The sequence below is a fragment of the Heterodontus francisci genome, chromosome 2 (genome assembly GCF_036365525.1).
Source record: "Heterodontus francisci isolate sHetFra1 chromosome 2, sHetFra1.hap1, whole genome shotgun sequence".
In the NCBI taxonomy this organism is placed as follows: Eukaryota; Metazoa; Chordata; class Chondrichthyes; order Heterodontiformes; family Heterodontidae; genus Heterodontus; species Heterodontus francisci.
The window spans coordinates 219,416,848-219,441,775 of record NC_090372.1 but is presented as its reverse complement, the minus strand read 5'-3'; the positions used below and the strand labels follow the sequence as shown (position 1 = coordinate 219,441,775).

Sequence of the window (24,928 nt, the reverse complement as noted above, 5' to 3'; positions counted from 1 at the left end):
CAGCCCTGGTGGACCAGCTTTTTATTCCCCAATTGCCAGTGGGATTTGAACTTGTGTTTCCAGATTATTAGCCCAGGCCTCTAGATTACTAGTCCAGTAACATAACCATTATGTTATCATACCTGTTAAACTACCTACTGCCTCAGCTTAGCGTTCAAATCACTAATCTTAGATCGAAAGAAAGAAATGTGTGTTAGTATTTTTCCTTATATATTTATAGATATATATGTGCTGCAACCATTCTATGGTTCTATATAATCTTCTTTATTATGGCATAAAACAGCAGCACTTACAATTTATCTACATTTCAAAGCCCCTTCAGTCACTCAACAACTTTGGACATTACCGTTTAAATACAATATCGAGCACTCTGTGCATGTCCGATACACACAGCTGCCAATCATCAATGGAACTAAATGTGGATAGTGTTACACAGAACATAAAGTCACATCTTTAAAAAACAGTACACGGTGTGCGTACGTGCAGGGTTTGCAAGCCTGACCGAGTAGTTCAGTAGGAAAATGCCAACACCAGAAAACAGTAAAGTGGTTAACACACAACAGTGCTCTCACGCGCTCTCAAAGTTACAGTTTTTATTTTAAATCTCAAACATCCAGAAGGCCAGCGGTTGATATTAAAAAGTACAAAATAAAATCAATTTACACCCAGATGCATTTAAACAGAGGAAGGATGTGAAATGCTTACTTTATTTGAAGAAGGTATTTGGACAATGATACATTATGGTTCAAAGTCCAGGCCAATTCCGATACAGTAACACTCTTGCTAGTTATGCAGGTAGATCATACAGCAGGTCAGGTGGAGAGGTACTGAACTGGGTTTTACTCAGGTGTGCACACTTCTAACATCAAGAGTTTGGAAATTGGAAAGGTTGTATTTATTTTTCTTCCCAGGGGAATGAAAGGATCAGATATATGTAAGCTGATGGTTGAACAGCCTTTGAGTGGCTTGCTGAGTAATGTGATTGAAGCACATCGAGCAGCAGGTCTGGCACCTGATGCCCCTGTTGGTGTGGTTAGCTGCGCTGTTAGGCGGCAACTGTAACTGCAAATTGGACTCAGTGCCCTTGGATGCCAGGGTTCCTGCACTTGATCACCAACCAATGATGACCCCCATGTCCTCCAGACTGTGCATGCACCCTGTGGGTGGCTGCGATACCTTTCATCGTCAAATAATCTGTCTGGACTAAGGCCCGACAAAGTACTGTCGCTACCTGTGGAACTGGAGCTCACTGAGAGTCAGAGTAATCAACAGAGGAGAAAAAAAACAAATCGCTGCTTTAAAAACTGTCAAGTAAAGGCAGATTAAAATGGAACAGTCAACGGGGTAGGGTTGTCAATTATGAGGGGTGAGCGGCACCTTAGATCTGCAATCCATCTATTCAGGACAGCAGGCCCATTGGAGGAACCCGGCCAGCATGAATGTGCTTTGCAAATAGGCTCCTTCTCTACAGCAGCAGTTACCCCACGGGTGTGGGGTCAATTCAGGAACAGAGTCTGGGTAAGTGGTAGTGCCAGTTCAAAGAGACTTGCATTTATATAGTGCCTTTTACAACCTCAGGACATCCCAAAATGCTTCACAGCCAATGAAGAAATGTTATGTAGTCACTGTTGTAATGCAGGAAACACAGCAGCCAATCTATGCACAGCAACCTCCCACAAAACGGCAATGTCATAATGACCAAATACTTTGTTTTTGTGATGTTGATTGAGTGATAAATATTGGCCAAGACACCGGGGAGAACTCCCCTGCTCTTCTTTGCATTAGTGCCACAGGATCTTTTACGTCCACCCGAGGGAAGCTCGGACAGTGTAGCATTTCCTCTGTAATGCACTGGAGTGCTGGCTCAGATTTTTGTGTTCAAGTCTCTGGAAAGAGACTTGAACCCGTAACCTTCTGTCTCTCAAGCACGAGTGCTACCAAGGGAGCCACGGCTGAAACTGAAGTTCAGAACCGGCTGGGGAAGCACTGCTAAAAACGCAAGCTATCAGGTTTCTGGTCAAGTCCATCTCAACAGTCTGTGCCCGTTGAATGTTCATTACTATAATTTCCTCTTCCCCATCACACCCTCATTCTGACCGAGAAGCTATAGATTTCCGGTAGCTATTTCGATATAGCTTTGGAGGGTTGGGTTTCCAAAGGCGGGAACCTGCCACTGCCTTACCACTGGTCTTCTGGTCTCCACCAAATCATCAACTGCTTCCCCTTTCCCTCTCCTAATTCTCACTCCCACTGATAACAGAACAGATACTGAAGCTGATGAAGAGGTGATGAAGAGGACTGATCTCTCGATTACTGCCCTGATGCCCTTACAGGGAAAAATACAACGTTGGCAGTAAGATTGTGTACAGACCCAGAGACTTGAGGACAAAATCTAGGCCAATGCTCAGAGTCGGTACTGAGGGAGCGCTGCACTGTCGGGAGGGTCGGTACTGAGGGAGCGCTGCACTGTCGGGAGGGTCGGTACTGAGGGAGCGCTGCACTGTCGGGAGGGTCGGTACTGAGGGAGCGCTGCACTGTCGGGAGGGTCGGTACTGAGGGAGCGCTGCACTGTCGGGAGGGTCGGTACTGACGGAGCGCTGCACTGTCGGAGGGTCGGTACTGACGGAGCGCTGCACTGTCGGGAGGGTCGGTACTGAGGGAGCGCTGCACTGTCGGGAGGGTCGGTACTGAGGGAGCGCTGCACTGTCGGGAGGGTCGGTACTGAGGGAGCGCTGCACTGTCGGGAGGGTCGGTACTGAGGGAGCGCTGCACTGTCGGGAGGGTCGGTACTGAGGGAGCGCTGCACTGTCGGGAGGGTCGGTACTGAGGGAGCGCTGCACTGTCGGGAGGGTCGGTACTGAGGGAGCGCTGCACTGTCGGAGGGTCAGTACTGAGGGAGCGCTGCACTGTCGGGAGGGTCGGTACTGAGGGAGCGCTGCACAGTCGGGAGGGTCGGTACTGAGGGAGCGCTGCACTGTCGGGAGGGTCGGTACTGAGGGAGCGCTGCACTGTCGGGAGGGTCGGTACTGAGGGAGCGCTGCACTGTCGGGAGGGTCGGTACTGAGGGAGCGCTGCACTGTCGGGAGGGTCGGTACTGAGGGAGCGCTGCACTGTCGGGAGGGTCGGTACTGAGGGAGCGCTGCACTGTCGGAGGGTCAGTACTGAGGGAGCGCTACACTGTCGGGAGGGTCGGTACTGAGGGAGCGCTGCTCTGTCGGGAGGGTCGGTACTGAGGGAGCGCTGCACTGTCGGGAGGGTCGGTACTGAGGGAGCGCTGCACTGTCGGGAGGGTCGGTACTGAGGGAGCGCTGCACTGTCGAACATATCGTCTTTCAGATGAGACATTAAACTGAGGGCTTGTCTGACCCCCTCAGGTGGACAGAAAAGATCCCACAACTGCCAACTGAAGAGCAGGGAGGTTCTCTCCGGTGTCCTGGCCAATATTTAGTCCTCAATCAATAATACATGAGATACTTTGCCATTATCTCATTGCTTCTTCTGGGAGCTTCCTGAGAGCAAACTGGCTACCACATTTCCTACATTACAATATTGACTACATTCCAAAAAGGACATTATTGGTTGTGCAGTGCTTTGAGATGACCTGTGGTTGTGAAGGACACTTTGTAAATGCAAATTCTTTTGACTCCTTCACTTTCTCACCTTGCAGGAGACAGTGCACCCTCGGTTTGCCCATTCTCTCCAAGCACAAGAGATATTTCCTCTATCATTTTACTCCTGAACCTGATAATATTAGTTCATGGAGCAGTGGATCAGATTTAAACTGGAAACATACCTTACTAAATGCAGACAGAGACTTGTAAACCTGATTTAAAACCTACCCAAAGAGCAAAAGGACAAGAATGAAACAATCATGGAACCAAGAGGATCTGCTGGATCTTGGCTGCAGGTCTATAGATTGAATCTATTATCACCTCTGGCACAGGTCATAGAGCAGCAAAGAATATTTTTTGTAATAGGGATGTTCTTAAAAAATGTGACAGGGAAATCATCACAAGGAATAACCGAGAGGAATGACCAGTTAATCAGTTTTTTTCATGTGTTGGTTGAGGGTGGAATGTTGTCCCAGACACCAGGAGAGAACCCCCCTGCTTTCTGAATAGTGCCATGGGTTCCTTAATGCCTGTCTGAACAGGCAAACTACTCAATATCTCATCTGAAATATGGCATCATAAATATTCCCAGGCCAGATACAGAGTAAAGCTCCCTCTACACTGTCCCCATCCAACACTCCCAGGACAGGTACAGCACGGGGGGGTTAGATATAGGGATGTAACTCCCTGCTGACTGAATCTATGCTGTTACCCTGACAGCTGTACAATGTGATGCCATCGATAATGGGTTCGATTCCCGGCTTCTTCAATCAGTCTGAACAGAATGGGAAGTTGCTGAAGACATTTGTCAGTGTGTTAATCGAGGAACACAAGGTGGGATGGCAACCCAACTGTCCCCGAAAAAAAAAAACGGGGTTAGATACAGAGTAAAGCTCCCTCTACACTGTCCCCATCAAACACACCCAGGACAGGTACAGCACGGGGTTAGATACAGAGTAAAGCTCCCTCTACACTGTCCCCATCAAACACACCCAGGACAGGTACAGCACGGGGGTTAGATACAGAGTAAAGTTCCCTCTACACTGTCCCCATCCAACACTCCCAGGGCAGGTACAGCACGGGGTTAGATACAGAGTAAAGCTCCCTCTACACTGTCCCCATCCAACACTCCCAGGACAGGTACAACACAGGGTTAGATAGAGAGTAAAGCTCCCTCTACACTGTCCCAGCCAACACTCCCAGGGCAGGTACAGCACAGGGTTAGATACAGGGCGGCACAGTGGTTAGCACCGCAGCCTCACAGCTCCAGCGACCCGGGTTCAATTCTGGGTACTGCCTGTGTGGAGTTTGCAAGTTCTCCCTGTGTCTGCGTGGGTTTTCTCCGGGTGCTCCGGTTTCCTGCCAAAAGACTTGCAGGTTGGTAGGTAAATTGGCCATTATAAATTGCCACTAGTATAGGTAGGTTGTAGGGAAATATAGGAACAGGTGGGGATGTGGTAAGAATGTGGGATTAGTATAAATGGGTGGTTGATGGTCGGCACAGACTCGGTGGGCCGAAGGGCCTGTTTCAGTGCTGTATCTATAAACATAAACATTAATAAACATAAACAAAATTAAAAAAAAAAACAGGGTTAGATACAGAGAACATAAGAAATAGGAGCTGGACTTGGCCATTTGAGATAAACTTCCTCTGCACTTCATTGGCTGGAAAGTGTTTGGGGACGCCCTGATATCATGAAAGGTGCTACAAAAATACAAATCTTTCTTTAAGAGGAGAAAAGGCCCAAAAAATGGAACAGTTAACAGCAGCATTTCAATTGGTCTCCTCTTTTTGAAAAAAATAAACAGGTTCATTGCAGAGTTCGAACATACGAATTAGAGGCAGGAGTAGGCCACTCGGCTCCTTGAGCCTGCTCAGAGTAGAGTAAAGCTCCCTCTACAAAAAAAAGGGTAAAATTAAAAAAAAAAACAGGTTAGATACAGAGTAAAGCTCCCTTTGCACCGACCCCATCAAACACTCCCAGGACAGGTACAGCACGGGATCATTACAGCGGTAACAATATTGAGCCGGTTACAGCTTGCGGTAAATATTACAGAGTGTGCACACTGGCTATCATTGACCCTGGTGACTCTGACATCATCAGGAGCATGCCAGAGCAGATCAGTGAGAAATAAACTCGCCTGTGACTCTGAAATATTTTACAAATAAAGTTATTCTGTAAAAAGGAAAAAAAAAAATGGGGTTAGATACAGAGTAAAGCTCCCTCTACACCGACCCCATCAAACTCCAAGGACAGGTACAACACGGGGTTAGATACAGAGTAAAGCTCCAGTGGACTGTCCAAATACTCTTTCAGGTGCTGATTGACCAGACATATTCTACTGCAATTTGTTTTGGTGGGGTGGGTGAGGGTTGGTGGAAAGAGATAAATGCTGGCCAGGATAAATCGGGAGAACTCTGCTTTTCTTTGAAAAATGCTATGGACTCTTCTACACCCACCTAAACAGGCAGGTCAAACCTCATCTTAAAGATTGCTCTTCTTCAGGGCAGCACTGAGATATCAGCCGAGATTGTGGGCTCAAGTCCTGAGCTCCAACATAACTATGCAGCAAGTTATACTTCTGGGAGGGAGCCTGCCTACATCCCATTGAAATAACCCATCACCAGTGCTGGGAAGAACAGTTCAGTCGATTGACGTGTCTGCAATGTGGATGTGTGCATTGAGAGTATGAGAAATGGAAATGAGATGCACATGGATTACACTAGTTTTGTTGAAACAAAGCTCTTTTTCTCTATCTTCCAATTTCTGATTCTTTGCGAAACTATTTTATAAGCTTCCAAAATATAGTGTATAAAAAATAAACCTCCTTTCTACCACAGCATTGCAGGCTTTAGAGTACGAGCTAGAATATTAACCTTTTTTAAAAAACTTTTTCTTTAATATACGAATCAAAAATACATCTTCACTTATCAGCAACTGGATTAAAGTGTAAATATACAAAAACAAGGAGAGTGGAGGCAAGGGGGAGGAGGAAGGGGTGGAGAGTAGGGACAACACAAAAGGAATCAAAATAATAAAATCATCTCTCTTCACTTGGAGAAAATTGATAGTGGTTTCTAAATTGCCCTCCGATAGAACCTAGTACCAGGATGATGGAGGTCTAACTGTTCTCTGTCTCTTAAAGGGGGCGGGAGAAACAACAGTACAAAATTGCCGTCTGCGATCAATTATCTCATCCTTAATCACTGAAAGTTGTGAATTAACAGGAGAAGGATTCCTACGACAAACTTCCCTGTGCTTGTACCCAGGCTGCTCTCTACTTGCGATAAGGGTTTGTCAGGCTAGAAACGCAAACTGGTTAAAATTAAATATTTAAAGATACAGTTTCATTCTCTCGTACTGCGTCCTCTCCTAAGAGCAGAAAGCCGTACCCCGAACAAGCAGGCCAGTGATTGGGGGGGATGGGGAAGGGGCGGGCTCTCCTGGAGTTAGGAGATGGGCGGATCGTTTGTGTGTGACAGGTTGGCGCTTGATAGGAGGGAGAGTGGGTCATCGTCCGTGGAATCCAGGGTCAGGCTATCTTCAGGAGGGAAGTACGGAGAATCTCCAAGTTCAAATAAGATGGGGAGGTCCCCTGTGTCGTTGGAGTTCGAGTCAACCAGCAGCAGAGGTGGGGCACTGTACTGGACAACTTGCTTTCCTGGACAAGAGAGAAGGCATAAAACATAAATTACTCTATTGCACAGTACGAAAGAAGTGCTGAACAGCTAAACAGGGGGGGATTCGGTGGCACGTTAGAGACTGTACCCGGCCATACGGGCTGCAGATACCAGTTAGAGATTGTCAGAGTCATAGAGGTATACAGCACAAAAACAGGCCCTTTGGCCCACCGTGTCCGTGCCGGTCATCAAACCTATCTATTCTAATTCCATTTTCCAGCACTTGGCCCGTAGCCTTGTATGCTATGGGTTTCAATTGCTCATCTAAATACTTCTTAAATGTTGAGGGTTCCTGCCTCTGCACCCCATATGGCCAGGTGCAGTCTCTACAGTGTACCGAATCCCCCCCCACATTTAGCTGCTAAGCCTCTACCACCCCTTCAGGCAGTGTGTTCCAGATTCCAACCACCCTCTGGGTGAAAACTTTTTTCCTCAAATCCCCTGTAAATCTCCTTCCCCTTACCTTAAAACTATGCCCCCTGGTTATTGACACCTCAATCAGGTGCCTCCTCAGCCTTCTCTGCTCTAAGGAAAACAACCCTAGCCTATCTAGTCTCTCTTCATAGCTGAAATGCTCCAGCCCAAGAAACATCCTGGTGAATCTCCTCTGCACCCTCTCCAGTGCAATCACATCCTTCCTATGGTGTGGCGACCAGAACTGTACAGAGTACTCCAGCTGTGGCCTAACTAGAGTTTTATACAGCTCCATCATAACCTCCCTGCTCTTATATTTATGTCTCGGTTAATGAATGCTTTCCTTACCACCTTAACTACCTGTGCTGCTGCCTTCAGTGATCTATGGACAAGTACACCAAGGTCCCTCTGACCCTCCGTACTTCCTAGGGTCCAACCATCCATTGTATATTCCCTTGCCTTGTTAGTCCTCCCAAAATGCATCATCTCACACTTCTCAGCATTAAATTCCATTTGCCACTGCTCCGCCCATCTTACCAGCCCATCTATATCGTCCTGCAATCTAAGGCTTTCCTCCTCACTATTTACGACACCACCAATTTTTGTGTCATCTGCGAACTTATTCCTATATTCACTTCTAAATCATTAATGTACACGACAAACAGCAAGGGTCCCAGCACTGATCCCTATGGTACACCACTGGTCACAGGCTTCCAATCGCAAAAACAACCCTTGACCATTACCCTCTGCCTCTTGCCACTAAGCCAATTTTGGATCCAATTTGCCAAATTGCCCTGGATCCCATGGGCTCTTACCTTCTTGACAATCTCCCATGCGGGACCCTTTCAATGCTAATTTGTTCAAGTATATCACAATCTCCCTCCACGATCTCTACACCTACAACGTCCTTCTTCATAGTGAAAACAGATGAAAAGTAATCATTCAAAACCTCACCTATGTCCTCTGGCTCCACGAACAGAGTGCCACTTTGGTCCTTAATGGGCCCTATTCTTTCCCTGGTTATCCTCTTGCCCTGAATATACTTATAAAACGCTGTGGGATTTTCCTTTATCCTGCCCGCCAGTGTTTTTTCATGCCCCCTCTTCGCTTTCCTAATTACTTATTTTTTTAAGTATCCCCTGCCCCTCCACACCACTACACTTCCTATACTCATCTAGGGCCTCCGCTGTTTTCAGCACTCAATGTGCCATAAGCCTCCTTTTTTTTTCCCTTATCCACCCTCTATATCCCTTGACATCAAGGGTTCCTTGGACTTATTGGTCCTACCCTTCACCTTTACGGGAACATGGTGACCCTGAACTCTCACTATTTCCTTTTTGAATAATTCTCACTGGTCTGATGTAGACTTTCCTACAAGTAGCTGCTCCCAGTCCACTTTGGCCAGATCCTGTTTTATCATATTGAATTCTGCCTTGCCCCGATTCAGAACCTTTATTTCCGGTCCATCTTTGTCCTTTTCCATAACTATTTCAAATCTTAGCGTTATGGTCACTATCCCCGAAATGCTCCCCCACTGACACTTCTACCACTTGCCATACGGGTTGCAGATACCAGTTAGGAACTGTACCTGGCCATACGGGCTGCAGATACCAGTCACAGATTGTACCTGGCCATATGGGCTGCAGATACCAGTTAGGGACTGTACCTGGCCATACGGGCTGCAGATACCAGTCACAGATTGTACCTGGCCATACCGGCTGCAGATACCAGTCACAGATTGTACCTGGCCATACGGGCTGCAGATACCAGTCACAGATTGTACCTGGCCATACCGGCTGCAGATACCAGTTTGACTCTCTGATCTGAGTATGTGGATCTCAGTTGGGGATCCACGGTTGGTATCAGTTAATCTGGCTGGGAGAGGGTCACTCTGCAACCAACCACAGAGTGGGGTGGACACTCCACAGCCTGATGCCTGACATTTCAGCATCAAGGTATGGGAGACATACCAGGATTCCCAATGCCCACTTACTTCAAGAACAGTAGCATAGTGGTAATATTACTGGATTAGAACTCTGGACTAAAGCTCTTGAGGCACAGGTTCAGATCCCACCATGGCTGCTGGTAGAATTTAAATTCAATTGATTAATAAATATGGAATGTAAGGCTAGTCCCAGTAATGGTGATGAAACTACCCAATTGTCATAAAAACCCAGCTGGTTCATTAATCCCCTTCAGGGAAGGAAATCTGCTGTCCTTACCTGGTCTAGCCTGGCCTAGATGTGACTCCAGTCCCATAGCAATGTGGTTGACTCTGAACTGCCCTCTGAAATGGCCTGGAAAGCCATTCAGTTCTACCAAACTGTTACAGAAAAGTCAAATAACAATAAAACCAGAAGGACCACCCAGCATCGACCTAGGCACCGGAAACGACAACGGCAAACCCAGCCCCGTCGACCACGCAAAGTCCTCCTTACTAACATCTGCGGGTTGTGCCAACATTGGGAGGACTGTCCCACAGACTAATCAAGCAACAGCCTGAGAGTCATATTCACCAAATCATATCTTGCCCCGGACGTCACCGTCACCATCACCATCCCTGTCCCAACGGCGGGACAGACCCACCAGAGGTGAAGGCAGTGGTATACAGTTGGGAGGGAGTTGCCTTGGGAGTCCTCAACATTGACCGACTCCGGACCCCATGAAGTCTCATGGCATCAGGTCAAATATGGTCAAGGAAACCTCCTGCTGAATACCACCAACCACCCCTCCCCAAACACCCCCTTCAGCTGATGAATCAGTACTTCTCCATGTTGAACACCAATTAGAAGAAGCACTGAGGGTAGCAATGCACTCTGGGTGGGGGACTTCAATGTCCATCACCAAGAGTGGCTCGGCAGCACCACTACTGACCGAGCTCGCTGAGACCTGAAGGACAAAGCTGTTAGACTGGGTCTGCAGCAGGTGGTGAGGGAACCAACAAGAGGGAAAAACCTACTTGACCTCGTCCTCACCAATCTGCCTGCCGCAGATACATCTGTCCATGACAGTATTGGTAGGAGCGACCATGGCACAGTCCCTGTGAAAACGAAGTCCTGTCATCACATTGAGGATACCCTACTGCTATGCTAAATGGGATATATTCAGAACAGATCTAGCAATGCAAAACTGGGCATCCATGACGTGCTGTGGACCACTGCAGCAGCAGAAAAGTACTCAACCACAATCTGTAATCTCATGGCCTGGCATATCCCTCACTCTATCATTAAAATGAAGCCAGGGGATCAAGCCTAGTTCAATGAGGAGTGCAGGAGAGCAAGCCAGGAGCAGCACCAGGCATACCTAAAAATGAGGTGTCAACCTACTGAAGCTACAACATGGAGGATTACATGCATGCTAAATAGTAGAAGCAGCATGCGACAGACAGAACTAGGTGATTCCACAACCAATGGATCAAATCAAAGCTCTGCAGTCCTGCCACATCCAATCATGAATGGTGGTGGACAAGTAAACAACTAATGGAGGAGGAGGCGGCTCCACAAACATCCCCATCCTCAACGATGGTGGAGCCCAGCACGTAAAGCAAGAAATTAGAAAGGCAAATGGTACGTTGGCCTTTATTGCAAGAGGATTTGAGTACAGGAGTAAAGTCTTGGCTGCAATTGTATAGAACCTTGATGAGACTACACCTGGAATATTGTGTACAGTTTTGGTTTCTTTACCTAAGGAAGGATATACTGGTCATAGAGGAAGTACAACGAAGGTTCACCAGACTGATTCCTGGAATGGCTGGATTGTCCAATGAGGAGAGATTTTGGAAACTGGGCCTAGTTTAGATGAATGAGAGGTGATCTCATTGAAGCTTACAAAATTCTTACAGGACTCAACAGGGTAGTTGTAGGAAGGATGTTTTCCCTGGCAGGGGGCCTAGAACCAGAGGACACAGTCTCAGAATAAGAGGTAGACCATTTAGGACTGAGATGAGGAGGAATTTCTTCACTCGGAGGGTGGCGAACCTTTGGAATTCTCTACCCCAGAGGGCTGTGGAGGTTCAGTCATTGAGCATATTCAAGAGAGAGATCTATAGATTTCTAGATATTAAAGATAGCAAGGGACATGGGGATAGTGCAGGAAAATGGCGGAGATAGATCAGCCATGATCTAGTTGAAAGGCGGAGGTGGGCAAGCTCGCTGATGACTGCAGTGTTCAGTACCATTTGCAACTCCTCAGATACTGAAGACCATCCCACATGCAGCAAGATCTGGATCATATATAGGCTTGGACTGATAAGTCTCAAGTAACATTCATGCCTCACAAGTAATCATCTCCAACAAGAGAAAACCTAACCATCTCCCCTTGATGTTCAACAGCAAACTCATCACGCATCACTGAAATGCCCACTATCAAAATCCTGGGGCTTACCACTGACCAGAAACTTAACTGGACCAGCCACATAAATACTGTGGCTATAAGAGCAGGCCAGAGGCTGGGAATTCTGTGGCACATAACTCACCTCCTGACTCCCCAAAGCTTGTCCATCATCTACAAGACATGAGTCTTGCCTGTATGGGTGCAGTTTCAGCAACATACAACAAGCTCAACACCATCCAAGATAAAGCAGCCCGCTTGATCGACACCCCATTCACTATCTTGAACATTCACTCCCTCCACCACGCACTGGTCAGCGTGTGAACCATCTACAAGATGCACTGCAGCAACTCACCAAGCCTCCTTCGACAGCACCTTCCAAACCCCCGATCTCTACCACTTCAGAAGGACAAGTGCAGCAGATGCATGGGAACACCACTACTTGCAAGTTCCCCTCCATGTCACACACCTCCCTGACTTGGAACTATATTGCCATTCCTTCACCGTCACTGGGTCAAAATCCTGGCACTCCCTTGCTAACAGCACTGTGGGTGTACCTACACCCCAAGGACTGCAGTGGTTCAGACGGCAGCTCATCACCACCTTCTCAAAGGCAATTAGGGATGGGCAACAAATGCTGGCCGGCCAGCAATGCCCACATCCCATGAAGAAATTACTAAAAAAAACTATACCTACAGCTCCACAATGTGGAATACACACCAAGATTCCAGTCCCCAGTAACAATCCCTTAAAGCTCCACAGCACAGTGCAAGATACACACCAGGATTCCTATTCCCAGTAACAATCCATTAAAGCTCCACAGCACAGTGCAAGATACACACTAGGATTCCCTTCCCCAGTAACAATCCCTAAAGCTCACAAAGAGACCACAGTTCACTTCCCGGATGTTTACTCTGGAGTTCTCAAGAACATATGGTGGAGGAGGAGGCCATTCAGCCCCTCGAGCTGTTCCGCTGCCATTCAATTAGATCATGGCTGATCTGCACTTCAACCCCATTGACTTCTGTTCTGTGACCCTTGATAAGCATCAGTTAATGTGTTTTTAGTGGTGGTGGTTGCAGGAGGAACGTTGGCCAGGACACCGAGAGTACTTCTTGCTCTTCTCTGTATAGCACTATGTGAAAGTCAATGCCCACCAGAACCAGGAGGCTCGGCTATCTGAAGTGTCAGCATACTACTCAAGGCACAGAAATAGCGGTCAAGGTTAGACGGTCAAGCCCTGGAGTGGGGACTGAACCCACAATCTGCAGTCTCAGAAGTGAAAGTGCTACCAAATCAGCCAGGCTGACAGTGAAGTGCGTAACCATTTGAAGGTAAAGCAGTCTATGATCTTTCATTTTTTACTGAAATATAAATAGAAAATACTGGATATGCACTGTGGTGCAATTGGCATCTGAAGGGGAATGAGGGCTGTGTCCGAGAGGGATCCCTCACCACTAATTGTCACCCTTTGACCACCTGGGCACCTCCAGCCTCTGCTGCTACATAGAACGTACAGCGTCGAAATACACCAGTTGGCCCAAGTGACCCATGTTAATGCTTTGGCTCCACATTAGCCTCCTCCCAACCTGACTTCATCAAACTACGTCTGTTCTTCATTTCGGACCTACAACTTGTCTTTTACTTTTATTTTTGCTGAAATAAAATCACTTCGGAGGGTAAGAAGGGGATTAAAAAAATACTAGAAAAAGTAAACAAGGGCGGCACAGTGGCGCAGTGGTTAGCACCGCAGCCTCACAGCTCCAGGGACCTGGGTTCAATTCTGGGTACTGCCTGTGCGGAGTTTGCAAGTTCTCCCTGGGACCGCGTGGGTTTTCGCCGGGTGTTCCGGTTTCCAACCGCCAAAGACTTGCAGGTGATAGGTAAATTGGCCATTGTAAATTGCCCCTAGTGTAGGTAGGTGGTAGGGAATATAGGATTACTGTAGGGTTAGTATAAATGGGTGGTTCTTGGTCGGCACAGACTCGGTGGGCCGAAGGGCCTGTTTTAGTGCTGTATCTCTAAATAATAACAAGTCATGTTGGCGAATAAAGAACGCCTGTGTCATGTAAGGCAGAGTAGACACAATTGGCAGGATTTCTGGCAGGTGATGTCATTCTGCTGATTCTGCCTTTAGGCGGCACAGTGGTTAGCACCGCAGCCTCACAGCTCCAGCAACCCAGGTGCGATTCTGGGTACTGCCTGTGCGGAGTTTGCAAGCTCTCCCTGTGACTGTGTGGGTTTTCGCCGGGTGCTCCGGTTTCCTCCCACAGCCAAAGACTTGCAGGTTGATAGGTAAATTGGCCATTGTAAATTGTCCCTAGTGTGGGTAGGTGGTAGGGGCTTTGAGGGAAGGTGGGGATGTGGTAGTAATGTAGGATTAGTATAAATGGGTGGTTGATGGTCGGCACAGACTCGGTGGGCCGAAGGGCCTGTTTCAGTGCTGTATCTCTAAAATAAAAAAAATAAAAAATAAACTGAAAATATAAAACACAATACCAGCACTCTTGCTCTGGTGTGAGGTGTTCGTGGGTTCAAGCCCCAGGAGATGACTTTGGCATATAAACCTGGCTGGCACTGAAGGAAGTGCTGCACTATCTTTCCAATAAGACATTAAACTGAGACTGCATCTGGTTTGGATAAATGGAGAAGAATTCTGTGGAATGCTCTACCACAGAAAGCAGTGGAGGCCAAATCATTAAATATATTCAAGAAAGAGTTAGATATAGTTCTTAGGGCTAAAGGGATAAGGGGGAAAAGCGGGAACGGGGTACTGAGTTTGGATGATCAGCCATGATTGTATTGAATGGTGGTGCAGGCTCGAAGGGCCGAATGGCCTACTCCTGCTCCTATTTTTCTATGTTTCCAAGATCAAACTGTTACATATTATTATAAATGCACATATCTAATAGATTGTAATTAAAACTGACCATCACTGCTCGAGTCGAACAAAATTGGTAATTGGCAATATCAGGAATACAAAATCTCTGACAAAGCCAGAATGCAATATTTGAAGAGGAGCAGGAAGTTCCCCAGGTGACCAGTCAATGTTGATAACACAACCAATGCAATCAAAACACAAATTCATCTCTTTCTGATTTATGAGAGTTTGCTCTGTACCATGTTCCCCTACATCATACCCATCCAGACTTCAAAACTAATTGGGCAGCTATGAAGTGCTTTGGGATTTCACAAGGATGAGAAAGTTGCCAGATAAATGCAAGTCTTCCAGAAAAAAAAACACATCCAGTGTAAGAATTTCTTTTTTTATTCTTTCATGGTAAGTGAGTGTCGCTGGCAAGGCCAGCATTTGTTGCCCATCCCTAAATGTCCTTGACAAGTGAGTGGCTCGCTAGGCCATTTCAGAAGGCAGTGAAGAGTCAACTACATTGCTGTGGGTCTGGAGTCACGTAGGCCAGACCAGGTAAGGACAGCAGATTTCCTTCCCGAAAGGACATCAGTGAACCAGTTGGGTTTTTACAACAGTTATAGTTTAAAAGCACCATTACTGAGACTAGCTTTCAATTCTTAATTTTTTAATTAATTATTTGAATTTAAATTCCACAGTGGGATTTGCACCCATGTCCCCAGGGAAATATTCTGGGCCTCTCGATTACTAGTCCAATGACATTACCACTACATCACTGTCTCCCAGACTCAAATCAGAGTATTTGAGTGAACATTCTGGGTCTATACTTAAGGCGGCTTTGTGGCCTCCGTTTAAATTACCTGCATCCAAAGTGCTCGTATCTGTCTCTGAACATTTCTGTTCCTGTGAGCCCATCAGATTCTGCATCTGTCAAGGTAATTATTAAAAAGAGAGATCAGTAATGTGAACAAAATGAATACAATATTTGCTTTTGTCAAATCTCTAACTGGCTCCCTCAAAGTAAAGCCTATCTCAGAGCCCCCTTAATACATGGAGTAGGAGCCCTGTCTGGTGTGGGTTTATTCTGGCCCTCAGTGCAGAGTTATACAGGGAGTAGGAGCTCTGTCTGCCGTGTTGCTGAGGGTTGCGCCTCCTCTGTGCTGTGGTAGCTTAGATAACTCTGGGCTGGGAAACAGAATATCGAAAAGAGCTTTTGAAGGCTACCCAGTGACTAGAAACAGTTGTGCACTGGTGCAAGTCTAAGATAACAGCGCTGTCTTTGATGGAATAAGTACCCACTGGTCAGGTTTGCATGTGGATAATGGAGGGAATTCCAGAGCTTAGGGCCCCGACAGCTGAAGGCATAGTCCTCAATGAAGGAAATTTCGGGATGTGCAAGTGGCCAGAATTGGAGAAGTGCAGAGACCTGAGGATTTTAGGAGGTTAGAAAGATTGGAAGGGGGAAGGCCATGAAGAGATCTGAAAACAAGGATGGGAATTTTAAAACTGAGGCATTGTCAGAGTGGAGCCAATGTCTGTCATTGAGCACAGCAGTGATGGGTGAATGGTACTTGGTACAAAGTTTGGGATGAGCTCAATTTTTTGGAAGGTACAAGGTGGGGCTCACCCAGGAGAGCATTAGAGTTGAGATGTAACAGACGTATTTGAGGGTATTCGGCAGATGAAGAGTTGAAGTGGGGTGGCAGGTTGTTATGGAAGTGGAAGTAGGTGCCTTTGGTGATGGCGAGGACATAACAGAGGTCCAGGAGAGCGAAGAAGCAGCAGGCAGAGAATGCATCACAGGAATGCACCACATGGCCCCCCACACCCCCTCCCCGCTTGATGGACTTTACAGTGGTGCCATTCATCAGTGTAGGCTTACTTTTAAAATATCAACAGCATGTAAAGGACAGAGACAGATCCCTCTGTCTCATTCAGCTTGAACTGAGGGGTGGGCCATATTTTTAACAGTTCACAAGCAAAATGAGAAAGATACAAAAGTTAACAGTGACAGACAAGCTTGACCACAATCATAAGCGATGTGGCCATGAAGTGACACAGGAACCAGGCTGGTTCCCACCCCTCCTTACTGTGAAGCCCACTTCACTATGACTCTCCCTCACCACTTCAGCATGAAGTGTAAACCACACTGCTGGCTACTTACTTCTGCAAGGTTGCCCTCCACATCTGGCAAATTCAGATCAATCGCAGACAATGAGGGGTTGAATAGCTGCAGAGGAAAAAGACCAAAGTTAGTTTCCAAACTTCTACATAGACATAGGAACACAGGAAGTAGGAGCAGGAATAGGCCATTCGGCCTCTCCAGCCTGTTCCGCCATTCAACTAGATCATGGCTGACCTTCTACCTCAATGCCATTTTCCCACACTATCTCCTATCCCTTGATATCTTTAATATCTAGAAATCTATTGATCTTGGTCTTGAATATACTCCATGACTGAACCTCTGCAGCCCTCTGGGGTAGAGAATTCTGAAGATTCACCACCCTGAGTGAAGAAATTCTTCCTCATCTCAGTTCTAATTGGCCTACCGCTTATTCTAAGACTGTGTCTCCTGGTTCTAGTCTTCCCAGCCAGGGGAAACATCCTTCCTGCATCCTATTGAGCCTTGTAAGAATTTTGAATGCTTCAATGAAATCAACTCTCATTCTTCTGAAGAGAATACAGGCCCAATCTCCTCAATCTCTCCTCATAAGGCAATCCTGCTATCCCAGAGATCAGTCTGGTGAACATTCATTGCACTCCCTGTATGATAAGTACATTCTTCCTTAGGTTAGGAGACCAAAACTCTAGACAATACTCCAAGTGCAGTCTCACCAAGGCTCCATGCAATTGCAGAAAGACTTATTTACTCCTGTACTCAAATCCTCTTGCAATAAAGGCCAACATACCATCTGCCTTCCTAATTGCTTGCTGTACCTGCATGTTAGCATTCAGTGACTTATGAACAAGGACACCCAGGTCCCTTTGGACAGCAACATTTCCCAATCTCTCACCATTTAAGAAATACACTGCAATTCTGTTTTTCCTACCAAAGTGGATAACTTCACATTTTTCCACATAATATTCCATCTGCCGTGCACTTTTCCACTCACTTAGCCTGTCCAAATCCCCTTGAAGCCGCTTTGTATCCTCCTCAAAACTCAGATTCTCACCTAGTTTTCTCTCATCAGAAAACTTGGAAACATTACATTTGGTCTCCACATCCAAATCACCGATACAGATTGTGAATAGCTTTTTAAATTTTGTTCATGGGATGTGGGTGCCGCTGGCTAGGCCAGCAATTATTGCCCATCCCCAATTGCCCTCGAGAAGGTGGTGGTGAGCTGCCTTCTTGAACGGGTGCATTCCTTGGGGTGTAGGTACACCCACAGTGCTGCAAGAAAGGGAGTTCCAGGATTTTGACCCAGCGACAGTGAAGGAAAAGCGATATAGCTCCAAGTCAGGATGGTGTGCGGCTTGGAAAGAAACTTGCAGGTGGTGGTGTTCCTAGGCAACTGCTGCCATTGTCCTTCTAGATGGTAGAGGTCGCGGGTTTGGAAGGTGCCGTTGAAGGAGCCTTGGCGAGTTGCTGCAGTGTATCTTGTATGTCACTGCTGGCACTGTGTGGTGGTGGTGGAGGGAGTGAATGTTGAAGGTGGTAGATGGGGTGCCAATCGAGAGGGCTGCTTTGTCCTGGATGGTGCCGAGCTACTTGAGTGTTTTTGGAGCTGCACCCATCCAGTCACACTATTGACTTGTGCCTTGTAGATGGTAGACAGGCACTGAGGAGACAGGAGACGAGTTACTTGCCACAGAATTCCCAGCCTCTGACATGCTCTTGTAGCCACAGTAGTTAAATGGCTGGCCCAGTTCAGTTTTTGGTCCATGGTAACTCCCCCCAGGATGTTGATAGTGGGAGATTCAGCGATTGTAATGCCATTGAATGTCAAGGGGAGATAGCTAGATACTCTCTTGTTTGGATGGTCATTGCCTGGCACTTGTGTGGCATGAATGTTACTTGCCACTTATCAGCCCAAGCCTGGATATTGTCCAGGTCTTGCTGCATCTGGACATGGCCGCTTCATTATCTGAGGAGTCACGAATGGTGCTGACCATTGTGCAATCATCTGCGAACATCCCCACTTCTGACCTTATGATGGAGGGAAGGTCATTGATGAAACAGCTAAAGATGGTTGAGCCCAGGACACTACCCTGAGGAACTCCTGCAGTGATGTCCTGGAGCTCAGATGATTGACCTCCAACAATCACAACCATCTTCCTTTGTGCTAGGTATGACTCCAACAGCGGAGAGTTTTCCCCGATTCCCATTGACTCCAGTTTTGCTAGGCCGTACTCGGTCAAATGCTGCCTTGATGTCAAAGGAAGTCACTCTCACCTCACCTCTGGAGTTCAGCTCTTTTGTCCATGTTTGAACCAAGGCTGTAATGGGGTCAGGAGCTGAGTGGCCCTGGCAAAACCCAGACTGAGCATCAGTGAGCTGGTTATTGTTGAGCAAGTGCCGCTTGATAGCACTGTCAATGACCCTTTCTATCACTTTTCTGATTATCACAGAATTATACAAAGTTTAAGGCACAGAAAGAGGCCACTTGGCCCATTGAGTTAGTGCCAGCTGAAAAACGATCCACTTATTCTAATCCCACCTTCCAGCATTTGGTCCGTAGCCTAGCAGATTACGGCACTTGAGGTGCCGATCCAAACTCCTTTTGAATGAGTTGAGAGTCTCTGCCTCAACTACGCTTTCAGGCAGAGAGTTCCAGACCCCCACCACCCTCTGGGTGAAAAAGTTTTTCCTCATCTCCCCTCTAACTTTTCTACCAATCACTTTAAATCTATGCCCCCTTGTCACTGACCTCTCTGCTAAGCTGAATAGACCCTTCACCGCCACTCTATCCAGGCTCCTCAAAATTTTGTACATTTCGATCAGATCTTCCCTTAGCCTACTCTGTTCCAAGGAGAACAACCCCAGCCTATCCAGTCCCGGCAAGATCCTCGTAAATCTCTTCTGTACCCTCTCTAGTGCAATTACATCAAGTACACCGAAAGGGTGGTAATTGGCCAGGTTGAATTTGTCCTGCTTTTTGTGTACAGGACAGGATGTCACTCGGGAGGGTTTAAACTAGTGTGGCAGGGGGGTGGGAACCAGAGCAGTAGGACAGCAAGTGAAATAAATGAGGGGGGAACTAGTAAATAAGGCCAGTAAGACTAAGAGGAAGAGCAGGCAGGGAGATGTTGCGGAGCACAGCGGGACTGGTGGTCTGAAGTGCAGTTGCTTCAATGCGAGAAGTATAACAGGTAAGGCAGATGAACTTAGAGCTTGGATTAGTACTTGGAACTATGATGTTGTTGCTATTACAGAGATTTGGTTGAGGGAAGGACAGGATTGGCAGCTAAATGTTCCAGGATTTAGAAGCTTCAGGTGGGATAGAGGGGGATGTAAAAGGGGTGGGGGAGTTGCATTACTTGTTAAGGAGAATATCACAGCTGTACTGCGGGAGGACACCTCGGAGGGGTCGTGCAGCGAGGCAATATGGGTGGAGCTCAGGAATAGGAAGGGTGCAGTCACGATGTTGGGGGTTTTCTACAGGCCTCCCAACAGCCAGCGGGAGGTAGAGGAGCAGATATCTAGACAGATTTTGGAAAGATGTAAAGGTAACAAGGTTGTAGTGGTGGGTGATTTTAACTTCCCCTATATTGACTGGGACTCACTTAGTGCTAGGGGCTTGGATGGGGCAGAATTTGTAAGGAGCATCCAGCAGGGCTTCTTGAAACAATATGTAGATAGTCCAACTAGGGATGGGGCCGTACTGGACCTGGTATTGGGGAATGAGCCCCGCCAGGTGGTCGAAGTTTCAGCAGGGGAGCATTTCGGGAACAGTGACCATAATTTTATAAGTTTTAAGGTACTTGCGGATAAGGATAAGAGTAGTCCTCGGGTGAAGGTGCTAAATTGGGGGAAAGCTAATTATAACAATATTAGGCAGGAACTGAAGAATTTAGACTGGGGGCGGCTGTTTGAGGGTAAATCAACATCTGACATGTGGGAGTTTTTCAAACGTCAGTTGATTAGAATCCAGGACCAGCACGTTCCTGTGAGGAAGGAGGATAAGTTTGGCAAGTTTCGGGAACCTTGGATAACACAGGATATTGTGAGACTAGTCAAAAAGAAAAAGGAAGCATTCGTAAGGGCTGGAAGGCTAGGAACAGACGAATCCCTTGAGGAATATAAAGACAGTAGGAAGGAACTTAAGCAAGGAGTCAGGAGGGCTAAAAGGGGTCATGAAAAGTCATTGGCAAACAGGATTAAGGAAAATCCCAAGGCTTTTTAATACGTCTATAAAGAGCAAGAGGGTAACTCGGGAAAAGGTTGGCCCACTCAAGGACAGAGAAGGGAATCTGTGTGCAGAGCCAGAGAAAATGGGCGAGGTACCCCTAAATGAGTACTTTGCATCAGTATTCACCAAAGAGAAGGACTTGGTGGATGATGAGCCTAGGGAAGGGAATGCAGATAGTCTCAGTCATCTCATTATCAAAAAGGAGGTGGTGCTGGGTTTCTTGCAAAGCATTAAAGTAGATAAGTTCCCAGTGCCTGATGGGATCTACCCCAGAATACTGAGTGAGGCAAGGGAAGAAATTGCTGGGGCCTTGACAGAAATCTTTGCATCCTCATTGGCTACAGGTGAGGTCCCAGAAGACTGGAGAATAGCCAATGTTGTTCCTTTGTTTAAGAAGGATAGCAAGGATAATCCAGGAAATTATAGGCCGGTGAGCCTTACGTCAGTGGTAGGGAAATTATTAGAGAGGATTCTTCGGGACAGGATTTACTCCCATTTGGAAACAAACGAACTTATTAGCGAGAGGCAGCATGGTTTTGTGAAGGGGAGGTCGTGTCTCACTAATTTGATTGAGTTTTTTGAGGAAGTGACGAAGATGATTGATGAAGGAAGGGCAGTGGATGTTGTCTATATGGACTTCAGTAAAGCCTTTGACAAGGTCCCTCATGGCAGACTGGTACAAAAGGTGAAGTCACACGGGATCAGAGGTGAGCTGGCAAGGTGGATACAGAACTGGCTCTGTCATAGAAGACAGAGGGTAGCAGTGGAAGGGTACTTTTCTGAATGGAGGGATGTGACTAGTGGTGTTCCGCAGGGATCAGTGCTGGGTCCTTTGCTCTTTGTAGTATATATAAATGATTTGGAGGAAAATGTAGCTGGTCTGATTAGTAAGTTTGCGGACGACACAAAGGTTGGTGGAGTTGCGGATAGTGATGAGGATTGTCAGAGGATACAGCAGGATATAGATCGGTTGGAGACTTGGGCGGAGAAATGGCAGACGGAGTTTAATCCGGACAAATGTGAGGTAATGCATTTTGGAAGCTCTAATGCAGGTGGGAAGTAGACAGTAAATGACAGAACCCTTAGGAGTATTGACAGGCAGAGAGATCTGGGCGTACAGGTCCACAGGTCACTGCAAGTGGCAACGTAGGTGGATAAGGTAGTCAAGAAGGCATATGGCATGCTTGCCTTCATTGGTGGGGGCATAGAGTATAAAAATTGGCAAGTTATGCTGCAGCTGTACAGAACTTTAGTTAGGCCACACTTAGAATATTGCGTGCAATTCTGGTCGCCACACTACCAGAAGGACGTGGAGGCTTTGGAGAGGGTACAGAAGAGGTTTACCAGGATGTTGCCTGGTCTGGAGGGCATTAGCTATGAGGAGAGGTTGGATAAACTCGGATTGTTTTCACTGGAACGATGGAGGTGGAGGGGCGACATGATAGAGGTTTACAAAGTTATGAGCGGCATGGACAGAGTGGATAGTCAGAAGCTTTTTCCCATGGTGGAAGAGTCAGTTACTAGGGGACATAGGTTTAAGGTGAGAGGGGCAAAGTTTAGAGGGGATGTGCGAGGCAAGTTCTTTACACAGAGAGTGGTGAGTGCCTGGAACTTGGTGCCGGGGGAGGTGGTGGAAGCAGGTACGATAATGACGTTTAAGAGGCATCTTGACAAATACATGAATAGGATGGGAATAGAGGGATACGGTCCCCGGAAGTGCAGAAGGTTTTAGTTTAGGCAGGCATCAAGATCGGCGCAGGCTTGGAGGGCCGAATGGCCTGTTCCTGTGCTGTACTGTTCTTTGTTCATTGACATACTTGGGCAATTTTCCACATTGCCAAGTAGATGTCAGTGTTGTAGCTGTACTGGAAAGCTAGTCTCGGGCCGCAGCAAGTTCTGGAGCACAAGTCTTCAATACTATTGCTGGAATGTTATCAGGACCCATAGCCTTTTAAGTATCCAGTGCCTTCAGCTGTTTCTTGATATCACGTAGAGTGAACCGGATTGGCTGAAGATTGGCATCTGTGATGCTGGGGACCTCAGGAGAAGGCAGAGATGGATCATCCACTCGGCACTCCAGGCTGAAAATGCATGCAAATGCTTCAGCCTTGTCTTTCGCACTGATGTGCTGGGCTCCCCATCATTGAGGATGGTGATATTTGTGGAGCCTCCTCCTCCTGTTTGTTGTTTAATTGACCACCACCATTCACAACTGGATGTGGTAGGACTGCAGAGCTTGGATCTGATCCGTTGGTTGTGGGATCGCTTAGCACTGTCTATTACATGCTGCTTCTGCTGTTTGGCATGCAAGTAGTCCTGTGTTGTAGCTTCACCAGGCTGACAGCTCATTTTTAGATATGCCTGGTGCTGCTCCTGGCATGCCCTCCTGCACTCTTCATTGAACGATTGTTGGTCTCTCAGCTTGATGGTAATGGTAGAGTGGGTGATATCCCGGGCCACGAGGTTACAGATTGTGGTTGAGTACAATTCTGCTGTTGCTGATAGCCCACAGCACCTCATGGATGCCCAGTTTTGAATTGCTAGATCTGTTCAAAATCTATCCCATTTAGCACAGTGGTAGTGCCACCCAACACGATGGTATCCTCAGTGTGAAGAGGGGACTTGGTCTCCACAAGGACTGTACAGTGGCCACTCCTACCAATACTGTCATGGACAGATGTATCTGCGGCAGGTAGATTGGTGAGGATGTGGTCAAGCAGGTTTTTCCCTCTTGTTGGTTCTCTTACCACCTGTTGCAGACCCAGTCTAGCAGCTATGTCCTTTTGGATTCAGCCAGCTTGGTTTGTAGTGGCGCGACCGAGCCACTCTTGGTGATGGACATTGAAGCACAGTGGCGCAGTAGTTAGCACCGCAGCCTCACAGCTCCAGCGACCCGGGTTCAATTCTGGGTACTGCCTGTGCGGAGTTTGCAAGTTCTCCCTGTGACTGCGTGGGTTTTCGCCGAGTGCTCCGGTTTCCTCCCACAGCCAAAGACTTGCAGGTTGATAGGTAAATTGGCCATTATAAATTGCCCCTAGTATAGGTAGGTGGTAGGAATATGGAATTAATGTAGGATTAGTATAAATGGGTGGTTGATGGTCAGCACAGACTCGGTGGGTCGAAGGGCCTGTTTCAGTGCTGTATCTCCAAATAAATAAAAAATAAATAAATAAAAAGTCTCCCACCCAAAATACATTTTGTGCCCTTGCCACCCTCAGTGCTTCTTCCACTTGGTATTCAACATGGAGAAATACTGATTCATCAGCCGAGGGGGAGGGGTGGTAAGTGGTGATCAGCAGGATGTTTCCTTGCCCATGTTTGACCTGATGCCATGAAACTTCATAGGGTCCAGAGTCAGTCAATGTTGAGGACTCTCAGGGCAATTCCCTCCCGACTGTATACCACAGTGCCGCCACCAGGACAGGACATAGCCAGGGAAAGTGATGGCGGTGTCAGGGACATGGTCTGTAAGGTATGATTCCGTGGTCAGGCTGTTGCTTGACAGCAATTTTGGCACAAGCCCCCAGATGTTACGAAGGAGGACTCTGCAGGATCGACAGGGCTGGGTTTGCCGTTGTCGTTTCCAGTGTCTTGGTTGATCCCGGGTGGTCTGTCCGGTTTAGTTACTTTTCTTACACTTTGTAGTAGTGTAATACAACTGAGTGGTTTG

At 47.1% G+C, this 24,928-nt stretch overlaps 1 protein-coding gene across 8 annotated transcripts in view; it reads right to left on the bottom strand.

Annotated features, from left to right (window-relative positions):
• Positions 1-578: 578 nt before the first annotated feature.
• Positions 579-24,928, bottom strand: part of hsf1 (heat shock transcription factor 1) — a 151,982-nt gene continuing 127,632 nt past the window's right edge. For all 8 annotated transcript variants that reach the window (XM_068015866.1, XM_068015893.1, XM_068015900.1 and 5 more), the window contains 3 exons: positions 17,070-17,135; positions 15,766-15,832; positions 579-7,274 (listed from right to left, as the gene is read on the bottom strand). In XM_068015866.1, the coding sequence (XP_067871967.1) occupies positions 7,063-7,274; positions 15,766-15,832; positions 17,070-17,135 (345 nt within the window). In that variant the 3' untranslated portion in view covers positions 579-7,062. The remainder of the gene's footprint in view (positions 7,275-15,765; positions 15,833-17,069; positions 17,136-24,928) is intronic.